General features: G+C 39.8%; 2 protein-coding genes across 2 annotated transcripts; both read left to right on the top strand.

Annotated features, from left to right (window-relative positions):
• The first annotated feature begins 396 nt into the window (after positions 1 to 396).
• On the top strand, positions 397 to 3,418 carry LOC149597203 (glucose dehydrogenase [FAD, quinone]-like). Its single transcript, XM_089861087.1, has 7 exons — positions 397 to 1,053; positions 1,164 to 1,366; positions 1,424 to 1,616; positions 1,678 to 1,809; positions 1,874 to 2,166; positions 2,249 to 2,753; positions 2,817 to 3,418. The coding sequence occupies exons 1-7, from the start codon at positions 906 to 908 to the stop codon at positions 3,227 to 3,229; spliced, it is 1,887 nt and encodes a 628-aa protein (XP_089717213.1). The 5' UTR covers positions 397 to 905; the 3' UTR covers positions 3,230 to 3,418.
• Positions 3,419 to 5,561: 2,143 nt separating this feature from the next.
• LOC149597202 (glucose dehydrogenase [FAD, quinone]-like) lies at positions 5,562 to 7,939 on the top strand. Its single transcript, XM_089861103.1, has 7 exons — positions 5,562 to 5,703; positions 5,785 to 5,987; positions 6,079 to 6,412; positions 6,471 to 6,763; positions 6,817 to 7,140; positions 7,217 to 7,391; positions 7,465 to 7,939. Exons 1-7 carry the CDS (start codon positions 5,562 to 5,564, stop codon positions 7,890 to 7,892), a joined length of 1,899 nt encoding a protein of 632 aa, XP_089717229.1. The 3' UTR covers positions 7,893 to 7,939.
• Positions 7,940 to 12,326: the final 4,387 nt, after the last annotated feature.

Genomic DNA, 12,326 nt, shown 5'->3' with positions numbered 1-12,326 from the left:
CAAATATTCGCTTGGTACTCGCCAAATAGCGAATATTTGGTACTCCCCAAATAGCGAATATTTGGCACTCAGAATTGAGGTGGGTAGAAGGGCAAAAAACTTGTTTTTATATCCATAGGAAAATATTCGCTTGGCACTCGCCAAATAGCGAATATTTGTTACTCGCCGAATAGCGAATATTTGGTACTCGCCAAATAGCGAATATTCGGCACTCGCCAAATAACGAATATTTGTCGTCCCATCATCACCCGTTTTAAGGTATTATTCCAAGGATGGCGAAACAATATCTCCCAAGGTTTTTTATAAAGTCCAAGGCAAAATTGAACGTTACAATTTGAAACAGTTTTTCTCTAAAAAGTTTAAAAGATTTCTTCACCATAATTTTGGCTTGCAGGTTTTAATTAGTATTGTCAAGTTAATTAGACGCTGGTTAATATAACCCGGAGGTAAATAAACTCCCAAACGTCATATTAACTTTACACGTGTTCGTAGACGAGAAAGTGTTTTGAAATAATTGAGGAAGACGTAAAATGCCGTTCACCCTGAAATGTTTTAAGATAAAAATCAACCTAACTTTAGAGTATCAACAAAGCCCATTCGTAGGTACGTATCTCCCTTCCATCAGTAAAAGGTAACGTTGATTTATTTCTAGTTTTAGTCGATGACCTTTAATTTTAGTTTCCGGCGTTGGCGGACGCGAGTGGGGGGGGGGACACTTAAAGAAAGGTAAGTAAGTACTTTTCTTAAAAAGGGTATTTTAAAGAAAGGGAATTTTTCGCGGAAGACAGTACTGTAACTCGAGTTGTCCAGTTACAAAAGAATGAAACCAATATTTTAAATTAGAAATATTCGCGGCGGATTATTTTAAATTTTAGTACAATAGTTTAAAATAAAGTCTGGTCAAGATGGTCAACTCTCCGGTTAATATGGTTAGTGTCCGAAATTCCGTCAGTTTCTTCATGGCGTTATTCGCTATTAATTACATAAGAGACGAGGACCGGACGCAACCCATTGTTAAAGAAACGTTCAAATCGGATTACGATTATGTCATTAGTAAGTTAATTCCGCTTTTAATTGGTCAAATAATTAATTAATTATCGTAGTGGTTGAAGAATGGTCCGAGAGTACGTGTAGCCATAGTTTTAATTAGACTTAAATTTTAGTCGGGGCCGGTTCAGCGGGGTCAACTTTAGCCAATCGGTTAACGGAGGACCCTGGCGTGTCCGTTTTGTTATTGGAAGCCGGTGGTCGTCCCAATATTTTTAACGAGATGCCATTGGTAGCCTCGGGATTGTTCAAGACTGACCAGGATTGGAATTACTTGACCGAACCTCAAAAAATGGCTTGTTTGGGTTTAATAGAAAAGGTTAGTACGCGAGGTAAGTGGTAATTATTATTTATCTGATGACGTACCAATTTGTAGAGGAGCTATTGGCCCAGAGGTCGCGTCCTGGGAGGTTGCAGTAGCGTCAACTTTAACGTCTACATTCGTGGTAATAAGTGGGATTACGAGCAATGGAAGGAACAGGGGGCCGACGGGTGGGGGTGGGACGATGTCTTTCCGTATTTCTTGAAGTCCGAGGACAACAGGGACGGACCCCAATACGCCGCACCAGGTAGAGATTCTCCTTGTGCATGAGGTCCTCGATAATCGCGTATTAATGTTTTATTTGGAAGGTTATCATTCGAGGGGTGGTGAAATCAAAGTTGAGAAGCCCAACTTCTCAACTGTCCTGGGAGAGACCTTCATACAAGCTGGAAGGTCATTAGGATACCCTGTCAATGACCCTAATGGACCGAGCCAATCAGGTCAGCTTGTATTATTAAGAAACAAACCTCAATATTCTAACCGAGGTCTTGTGACGCTCTACAGGTTTTCATTACCAACAGGGAACTTTGAACCGCGGTTATCGTAGCAGCGTGGCGACGGCCTTCTTGGTTCCGGCCAGTCGTCGTCCCAATCTGGACATTATCACCTACGCTTTCGTCACAAAGATCGTCTTTGACGATGACAAGAGAGCTCGTTCCGTCATGTTCAATCACAAGAACGTGTCCTCTGTTGTTAACGCCAATAAGGAGATTATTTTGTCGGCGGGAGCCATCAATTCGCCTCATCTCTTGTTACTGTCCGGGGTGGGACCCAGGAAACATCTGGAACGATACAGGGCAAGTACTTTATACCATCTAATGAAGAATTAAGTGTTCGTGGTTGTTGAAATTCGCGGTGTGTGTTTATTGGGGATTTCAGGTACCTGTGGTAGCTGATGTTCCCGGAGTGGGTGAGAACCTTCAAGACCATCTGTGTCCGGGTGCGGTGGATTTCACGGTGAACACGACGGACATTGGTTTTGTCGAATCTCGCCTGATGACAAACACTCAAAACATCGAGACCTTTTTCCATAACCAAACGGGACCCGTCACTATGTTAGGGGGCGTGGACAACTCGGCCTTTCTATCCACCAAATACGCCAATGACAGCGCCCGAGATTGGCCCGATCTTCAGTACTTTTTCTTCCCGTTTTCCACAGCGGCGTTTGGCGTTTCATCTCGAATCTCGACAAACTTCAACGATAAGGTTTGGGACGCTTTCTACGCACCCTATGAAGGAATGGACGGTTTTGCCTTAATTCCCATTATATTACGACCCAAAAGTCGAGGGTTTGTCCGCTTGAGGTCAAGAAATCCCTACACTCACCCTTTGATTGACCCCAAGTACTTGACCCACCCTGATGACGTCGAAATTCTCGTTGAAGGTCAGTTCTTAATCATCTACTAGCCTAGTACCCTTGACCTTAATGAACCTGACGACATTGCAGGTATTAAAATAGCCATGGAAATTGGTCAGTCGGAACCATTTAAGAAATACGGTGCCAAGCCCTTTGACCGCGTCATGCCCGGTTGCGAACAACACGTCCAGTTCAGTGACGATTATTACAGATGCGTCAGCCGGGTTATAACCTTAACCATTTGGCACCCGGCTGGAACGTGTAAGATGGGTGACCCCGAGAAGGACCCTATGGCTGTCGTGGATTCGCGATTAAGGGTGGTTGGGGTCAAAGGTCTCAGGGTCATCGACGCCTCCATTATGCCCACCGTCGTTTCGGGAAATTTAAACGTGCCAACTATTATGATAGCCGAGAAAGCGGCTGACCTTATTCGAGGGGTCAACTCGGTTTCGGACAATTCACTTAGAAATAGGAGAACGAATTTCAGGTACAATCCGAGATGAAGAACTCTTTGTTTGTTTGTGTGTTTAATTTCAACGTGAATTTTATCCTTAAACCCGACACTTTCATTTCATACACTTTCTATTTATTTATTTATTTATTTACTTGTTTGTTTGTCTGTTTTTATTTATACCTACTTTGTTATTCGAAGCGTATACTTTGTTTAAAAAAGAAATACACAATTTTAAGCTTACTATCCTAAATATTTTTTACATCAAAACGCGCAAGCTAATTTAATTTCAAGGTAAGTTTGAATTAATTTTTTAAAACTTATATGGAATATCCAAATTTTGAGGCTTATAACTCCGGTTCTATAAGAGATACGGGTACGTCCTTTGAATATGTTATAGACCTATTTCTTAGCTTTCCAACTATATTAAAAACTTCTGGTTTCAACAATCAGGACCAAAGTAATTAAGCAAAATGTTAATTAACGTCCTCTCGATAGCAATAACACGGGACTTGCTTACATGTCACTTCACAGGCTCATAACTCTGGTTCTGTAAGAGATACGGGGACGTCCTTTGAATATGTTATAGCCATATTTGTTCCCTTTCTAAAGATACCATAATAACTGACATCAGTACATCGATTCAATTGAGAATTAGGGCCATCTTGGTTGGTAGCCATGCAAGTGTATTGTTTAAAACATTTTGGAGTATACCACCGCTGTTCCCTACCAGGACAGCGTTTACCATTGCCTACCCACCCATACCCTAATCCCCTTCCACGATGAAAGTAACGAATTTTACGTGTAGGTCAAGCTTCACTTATTCTTTTCAATTGAGTTGTTTGGGAAGATCGTAGAAAAGGCGCTGACCGCCTTTGATTGTACTCAATTTTATAATGGAGTGCCAATACTTGATATTTTCGAGGAGTTCCCTTTCCCTTGACCATGTTCGGGTCAATCAGGGTCAATTGCGCACGATTCACGTTCGTTTAAAACCCGTTAGAAATTTTTCTTAAATGTTTTTTCAATTTGTTAAAAGGTTTGTTTAAATTTTATTTAATTTATAAAAATTGGGATAACCCAGGTAGGTGGGCTAAAGACCACCTATAAAACCAAATGGCGCGCAAATTTTAAACTTATTTGATTCGAATTGATCGTAGACGCCGGACACCGGCCATCCATTTTAACGTAAGTACTTTAAGAGAAGTCACTTAAACCATAAGTTTATAAGTGATATGTTCGCTCCATAAGTATGATATGCACTACCTATACTATTCGTAATGCTACTGAGAGGCTTAGAGCAGCTCGAGATAACTAGTTCGAGAAGGAGAACGAGGGGGAGCGAGTCAATTGAAGTCCTAAGTACACTCGGTGGTGGTTAATTAATTTTGCAGCTAGGATCTATTCCATCTAGGCACTCCTATTTAGTCCGCATTACTAAGCCCAAATTTGACAGCAGCTCCCACCTCACTCCCTCACCAGGACCCTCCCTCCCTCGCTTTACCTCCTCGAATCTATGACCTCACTCACTCACACACTTCAAAATTACAAGCCTTTTTCAGTTTTTCATGACCAGATATTAATTAAACAAACTTATGGAACATAACATATCTTATGAACTTATGATTTTATTATACTAAAGTTTTCATTTGTTGTTCTATAATTATCTTAAGGAAAAATTTGTCCCTTTTGTTGGGTTGCAACCTATAATTATTATTGCATTATAATTTGCATAGGGGCTAATGATAGTTGTTTGTCCTTAAACTCTTGTAAAACTTCCGCCAATTTCCCGGTCTATAAATGACGAAGCTATTTTTGTTGACCATGAATCTTGGCAGTCCAGAAAACGCCAGAATTGGCACCGAACATTAATGTTTAGCAATCTTAGAAAGGTCTCAAACTCCTAAGGCGACTGTGAAATAACTATAACCCCCTCTAAGAGAGTCTTACAATTAGCATAATTGACAAGCCATCCATTATTATATTTGTTATTTAACCCTGAATTTAGCATTAACGGTAAAAAACCCAAATTGATTATTTTTAAATTAGTGTCGATTTCAATCTGGCTGGCATAGACCACGTACCAAACCAAAAATTAAAAACAAAATAATAATAATTGAAGGTTTAATGGCAGGGCGTAATTTCCCCTCGTATTCAATAGCTTTAAAAAAGGCAGACGTCTGACATGAGAGTTTATTTTTCTTTTTATTTAAAAATGTGGTTTCAAAGTTATTTTCTCGATCAATGTCCTTGAGTTCAAAGTATAATTTTTTTAAGTGAAAAGACAATTTTTTTTTATTTATTTTAGACCCTGAAAAATTCTATTTTAATTTAAAAACGACGGTTCAATTTCTTCTGGGTTTTCACTTTGAATATTAGAAGCCATGGAGCCACCACGTATGTTGGACGCCCGGACCACCTTGGGTCTACTCTTGGCCATCTTTAGCTTCAATTATACGCGTAAAGAACATCGTGCCATGCCTGTTTTGACGCAAGAAGCCAGACAAGAGTACGATTACGTTATAAGTAAGTACTTCCGGTTTGTCTGACCCATTTTCTTTTCCGGAACCATCGTAATTATGGTTTTCTTTTTGTTTGGTTTCGTAGTCGGTGCGGGTTCGGCCGGTTCGACTTTGGCCTATCGTTTGTCCGAGGATCCGGACGTGTCCATCTTGGTCTTAGAAGCTGGTGGCCGTCCCAACGTCATGAACGAGATCCCTTTCGCTGCCCTTTGGCTATTTCGGACGGGGATGGACTGGGGATACCAGACTGAGCCGCAAAAGACATCCTGCTTCGGTCTTAATGAAAGAGTAAGTTAAATTACGCCCTTTAATTACTAATTACCTTAATAATTAGACCATTAATTATCTTATAATTTCAATTGGGGTTTGGAAACTATAGAGAAGTTACTGGCCTCGCGGTAAAGTTCTGGGAGGTTCTTCCAACATCAACTTCAACATTTACGTGCGTGGCAATAAGAAAGACTACGATCTTTGGGAATCGCTGGGTGCCGAAGGTTGGAATTGGAAGAATGTCCTCCCGTACTTCATGAAAGCCGAGGACAATCGTGACGGAGCCAACGTTATCGACGAGGATATGCACGGGAAAGACGGACCCTTGACCGTCACCCGACCCAAGTACGGCACTATCCTCGGAGATGCTTTCTTAGAAGCTGGACGAGAGATGGGATACGATGTCGTCGATATTAACGGACATCAACAAACTGGTAGGCGATGACCCCCCTTTCGACCTTGTTAATACTTAATTTCTATATTGATTAATTTAATTTTCAGGTTTCGCTCGAGTTCAAGGGACAATTCGGGACGGTCTTCGTTGCAGCACCGCTTTGGCGTACTTGAGACCGGCCAGTCTAAGACCGAATGTCCACATCATGACATTCGCCATGGCCACTAAAATCGAATTCGACGAAAACAAGAGAGCACGCTCGGTCCGTTTCGACCACAACGGCACAAATTACGAGGTCTTCGCCCGAAAAGAAATCATCTTGTCCGGGGGCGCCATTAACAGCCCTCAATTACTGAAACTGTCCGGGATTGGACCCAAGAAGGAATTGCAAAGATTCAAAGTAAGTCAATAAGGTTTAACAACTGATCCGTTCTCTAATTCGCTGTCTGTTAGATTCCAGTTGTGGTGGATTCACCGGGAGTTGGTGAAAACCTTCAAGACCACGTTTGTAGCGGAGGCATCCAGTTGAATGTGAACCGTAGCAAAGTCGCGGTGACGCCCGACATGGTGTACGGTGAGCCGGCATACTTACCGGAACTCTTTAAGAACGGAACCGGTCCATTGTCGCTTCTTGGTGGCGTGGAAGCCATCGCTTTTGTAAACAGCAAGTACGCCAACGCCTCGGAAGATTGGCCCGATATTCAGTACCATTTCTTGCCACTGGCCCTTTCCACTTTTCCCTACGCCACCGAAAGAATATCCAACGTCAACCCCGATGTAAGTACCAGTACATTTCCTCTTATAACGACGTCGAGTTGGCTGATAAGTATTTCATAATTATATCGTGTCTCAGTTAGCGGCTTCCTTGAGAAGTTACGGGGAATCGGAGGGTTTCGTGGTATTTCCTTTGTTGCTACGACCCAAGAGTCGAGGTTTCATTCGTCTGAGGTCCGCTGATCCTTACCAGCACCCCATTATCGACCCCAAGTACTACAGCGAACGAGAGGACATCGAAACCATGATCGACGGTATGATTATTAAGCCTTTGTGAGCCCATGGCGTGTAATGTCTAATAACTTACTGTTTTTGGGTTGCATTTAGGTGTTTGGCAGGCCTTCAGTTTGGGCGTCAATACGACTGCCTTTAAAAAATTGGGGGCGGCACTTCCGGACATTGTCTTCAACGGTTGCAGCCAATTCCCGGACCCATACACGCCGCCTTTCACCAACACGGCCGGCTTTATCGAATGCGTGGCCAGGACAGTCACCATTACCTTCTACCATCCGGTTGGCACTTGCAAAATGGGTTCCGTCAACGACAAAATGGCCGTTGTTGACCCTAAACTCCGTGTCATTGGAGTGACTGGTTTGAGAGTGGTGGACGCTTCGGTCATGCCGACCATCGTCTCTGGAAATACCAACGCCCCGACCATAATGATCGCCGAGCGGGCTTCTGATCTCATTAAAGAAGATAACAAAGACCGGGACAATTACCTGAACAGAAACCCCAGGACAACCAACGTAAGTTAATTAACGCGGCCAAAAGTAATGTAACACATTTGTAAATATTGTTTATTTGTTTGTTTGTTTACGTTGGTTAAGCCTGTATTGTGATAAATACCTTTCCTACCCAACAAATAGAATTTATTTTGTTTTATGGTTTCTGTTTTTGTTATTATTTACTATTTGCGTGGATTCCTATGGTTTTTAAACCATAGATCTCTTAGTCCATTAAATACCGTACGGAGCAGGACTATCTTATACTTTGGGAATGAGGTAGGTCCATTTGAAATTGAGTCTAAATTCTGTGCCGCCATTAAACATCCCCGTAACAAGTTTCTTTTTTAGATTAATGATTTCATAGTAAGGGTTAATTTCAAACAGAAAATAAAACTGGTTTTTATTTTATGATGGGCCTAAAACATAACGCACGCACCCACTCTCCCCAAAGTGATTAAATCCCTTCTTGTAGTTGGTCCAAATTGCCGAAGCCACCGCCGCTTTTTAGGTTACAATTGTGTAGTTAGTTAGCTCTACTAGAGAGACTCTCCATCCAATAAGTAAAAGTTAATAGTCGCTTAGCCTTAAAAGGCTGCTTTTAGGTTAGATTGACGCGGGAGTCAATTGAGGTTAACGTTAAATAATTACCATCATGCGCATATCTTCTTCAATCTAGGTTCCGGCGCACCTATCTGTCTATACTTACGTGAAACCCTTTATTATAATCATAAGTACATAAGATATGTTCCTTCCATAAGTTTGTTGAAAGCTTGTCGTTTTCGAACTAGTTATCTCGAGCTGCTGTAAGTCTCTCAGTAGCATTACGAACGGTCATACTTATTATTTAACATATCACTTATAAACTTATGTTATAAATGACTTTGTAATACCGGACCTTTAAATCTAGCCCCCTTAGGGGTCATCGGTCTTCGTGATGGGTCGGTCAATCTTTCATATTCAACCTAAAAACGTTCCCAAGAATGTTAAAAATCTTCTGTGAACGTAGCATTGAACTTGTTGCTTTTTGAGGGTGGGACGACAAATCAAAGGTTTAAATCAGTGTAATGGCAGCGCGTAAGCTTACCATGGCGTTTACATTGAGTTGAAACCTTTTTGGTGCCGTTTGCGAATGTCGTCGGTCACTGGGTCATCGAGCCTGACCGCTTTTCTTAATTCATAGAGTCAATTTTCAAACATTCTTTTTTTTTGGACCTAACTTTCGCTATCCGGTCTCAATGTAGGTTGTTGAAACGAGCTAGCTCTTCTTGAACCAAATTAAGGCGTTACCAAAAATCCGTATTCATTTTTAAGCGCTACAATTAATGTTAGGCTTAACGATTAGGCTTAAGTCATTAATAATTAATCTATGCCCCCCCCCCAACATTAAATCATCTTTGCTCTGAGATTAAAATAAAATTTAGTGAACAACCCCTCGTTTACTTTATAATGATAATAATATGTATTGAATTACGCAGAAAAAATACTCCTTTTTTATCAAACGCCCTTTTTTAAGAAAAATCCGGTTTTTAGGCTTAAAATCAAGTATGTTTCGTAGTTAAAATTAATTCTAGAATATTCTTTGAGCGACTTGGTAAACCGCATGTGGAAAAAAACCCATGTTTTCCAAATAGAACTTTTATTTAATATAATTTTATTTTTTTTCTCGTTGCTCAAACACTATTGTTATAAACATTATTATTATTTAAAATTCAAACTTAACGACGTGAATAAACAAATACCGGTATAGAAGCACTGTTGTTTAAAAAGCGGGTGTAGTTTGGCGCTCAGAAAAAGTAATTGGACCTTAATATTATATATATTGGCCAATGGCCAATTCGACCCAATAATATGCTTTCAGAATTAATATTTAGACGTTGGTGTTTAAATTAAATTATAAAAGTTTAAAAATAATTCTAGACCTATATTTATTTAATATTAAATCTGGATGAGTAATATATAATATAATATATTTTAAGGGGAAGGACATTTGCTTAATTATAAATAAGGATAATATTATTATTATAAAGAGAAAGTGTCCATTGTTCTTAGCTCTCGGGTATTTTCCCACCCACTCGCTACCTAGATGACGTATGTATTTCGCCGCGGAAGCGACCGAAGATTTTTTTGAAATCTTTTTATTTTTGGTTTAAAAGATAAAAGAAATAAACTCGGGATTTAAGTATTAAGTCTTATAGGTGGTCCTCCCCTTCTACTTTTTAAAAACGACTACGTGTGGCCCCTTTTTGGGAGGCATCGAAATAAGCGACTTTCCAACTTTCACTTTCAAATCGAAGCAACCAGAGTCCGCTTTTATTCAAACTACTTAATCCGGCGTAAACACTTATATAATAATATTCAGTTCGATTAATTAAGACTACCTTGTTAAATAGGAAATTGAAACGAACGGGGAATTTTTCTTAGCTTAAATTAAATTAAGCGTAACGCGTCAATTAATTGACGTATTTTGTCTCGAAAAAATATCCTTTAATTTCCGGATCAGGTGAAAAGTAACTCATTCTCGTCAGGATTTCGTTAAAAGTCTCGAGACACTTCGGTTGTTAATTTAATTTCACGCGATATTTTTTCTAAAATTCTCGTGTCGCTTTTTCATTACGTCATATTTCACGTGAAAATATTTAGCCGCACGTGCGAAAGATTTTTTGAACGTAATCACGTGATACGTGCGCGAGATTTTTTAAGTAATATCTCGTGCTTAATTTCTAATAAGATGCGAGTGTTTTGGCGCGGATTACGCCACGTGTTTTGGATGAATAAAATGTGAGTTTCTTTTTCTATTTTAAAATTTCTAAATGGGATTAAAAATAAATTTGTAAAATCATTTCGATTTAACAATCTCCCCGATTGACACCGAAATAAAGGAAAACAAAGGTTTTCGCAGTTCCCGTTTTGGTTCCTATTCCTTCGTTCTTGAAAAAAATGTATCGCTCCGCTTGGGTGCCGATACAAATTGAACGTAACCAAAATCCTCCGGTTCATTGTTTTGGTGACCCAGACGTTTTGTGTCAAGATTATTTTGAAATTAGTTTAAATTAGAGTTTGTACACGCGCTACCATCTTTTGAAGAACTCAACGGCGGTTGTTGAAAGTCGTAAAAATTGTAATAAATTTCATTTCATTTGTACAGTACGAGCGGCCCCAATTAATTTGGGGTCAAATTCCGCGACGGCCTCAACGTCACGTAGCCCCCACTCTTACTTCAAAACCCGTCCGTTGTCATTTCGCCAATATCGGAAATGAGTTTAATTAAGGTAAACCGTCCCCCCTCCCCCCAAACCTAGAGTTAATTAGCCTAAAGGGTTTTGAAAATGAGTGAAAAACACATTGGAAGATCCTAGGCCCGCTTATAGTGGACACCATCCTGCTATAACAACAAATAGATTTGATTAGGCTTGATGATTAGGTTATATAGGTTTAGTTACGTTATGTAAATTCACACCTTTTTCAGTATCTTCAAATATTATGGATCATTAATGTTTCTCTTTTAACCAATTTTCTTCATTGGAATTTATGGAATTTCATGACGTAATATTCATTCGAGTATTTTCGCTTTCAACTAGGCTATCTCTCCCCCCACCCCCCTAAATTACTCGTTTAAAACATCGCCCGTCAATTAAAACAGTTAATAATTTTGGAGATATTAAGTCGCGACCGACTTTCCAATAGTATACAGCATTTACCAACGTTTCTTCCAATGAAGAAAGAAGAAAAAAAAATTATATATTTTGTATTTCATTTTAAATAAGTCGGTAAAAAAGTAAAGGGTGTCAAAGAGTCACGTCACAGTATTAGCGACTCTGTTACGTCATGTAGGCCTACCTATCATTTTAGAAAAGAGCGCGAGACAGTCGCATTTTTTCAAGCCCATCGCCCATTAACCGCGATCCCTAATATAAAGTCAGTTATTTTCCATATAAATAGGGGGTTAGCGACGGCCTTTACCACGAAGCTCGTGAGCGCGAGACAGTCGCATTTTTCAAGCCCATCGCCCATTAACCGCGATCCCTAATATAAAGTCAGTTAATTTCCATAGAAATAGGGGGGTTAGCGACGGGCTTTACCACGAAGCTCGTGAGTGAGCGCGTGCGTTTAGAAATTATTTAAAATCGCGTGCAATATTAAAAATTTTCATTGTTTTTTTGGCACGTGCTCGGTCGAGGGTAAAAAAATAATAAAATATTAAATGAAAAAAAAAAAAATAAATGAAACATTAATGAAACGCGACAAACGCGATTTGCCCGATTGGCCTAAAATTCATTTAAGTCTATTAAGTATTTTGCAACATTACCAAATATTTAATAACCCTGCCTCTATTCTCTATTTATTTATTTAAATCGTATTCATCCTTTTCTTTTTGTGTGTCGGGGGATCCGATTTAATTGGGGTTATTTTAATTAAAGTAAAGAGTTGTTCTCTTCTGTTCTTGCTGCTCCCCCCATAAGGGGG

This window comes from Phalangium opilio, unplaced genomic scaffold, assembly GCF_054372755.1.
Source record: "Phalangium opilio isolate 3A_F unplaced genomic scaffold, DU_Popi_V2 ptg000369l_1, whole genome shotgun sequence".
Classification (NCBI taxonomy): Eukaryota; Metazoa; Arthropoda; class Arachnida; order Opiliones; family Phalangiidae; genus Phalangium; species Phalangium opilio.
Note: the sequence above shows the minus strand (reverse complement) of the source record. Positions and strands in the feature narration are given on the sequence as shown.

What these genes read in the sequence shown, in the direction of transcription:
- LOC149597202 (XM_089861103.1), top strand. Translation starts at nt 5,562, where the DNA reads ATGGAGCCACCACGTATGTTGGACGCCCGGACCACCTTGGGTCTACTC. An exon ending in GCTTCGGTCTTAATGAAAGA is followed by an intron (nt 5,988 to 6,078) that starts GTAAGTTAAATT and finishes TGGAAACTATAG; the next exon opens with AGAAGTTACTGGCCTCGCGG. An exon ending in TATCCAACGTCAACCCCGAT is followed by an intron (nt 7,141 to 7,216) that starts GTAAGTACCAGT and finishes ATCGTGTCTCAG; the next exon opens with TTAGCGGCTTCCTTGAGAAG.
- LOC149597203 (XM_089861087.1), top strand. Translation starts at nt 906, where the DNA reads ATGGTCAACTCTCCGGTTAATATGGTTAGTGTCCGAAATTCCGTCAGT. An exon ending in GGATTACGATTATGTCATTA is followed by an intron (nt 1,054 to 1,163) that starts GTAAGTTAATTC and finishes CTTAAATTTTAG; the next exon opens with TCGGGGCCGGTTCAGCGGGG. An exon ending in TAATGGACCGAGCCAATCAG is followed by an intron (nt 1,810 to 1,873) that starts GTCAGCTTGTAT and finishes GACGCTCTACAG; the next exon opens with GTTTTCATTACCAACAGGGA.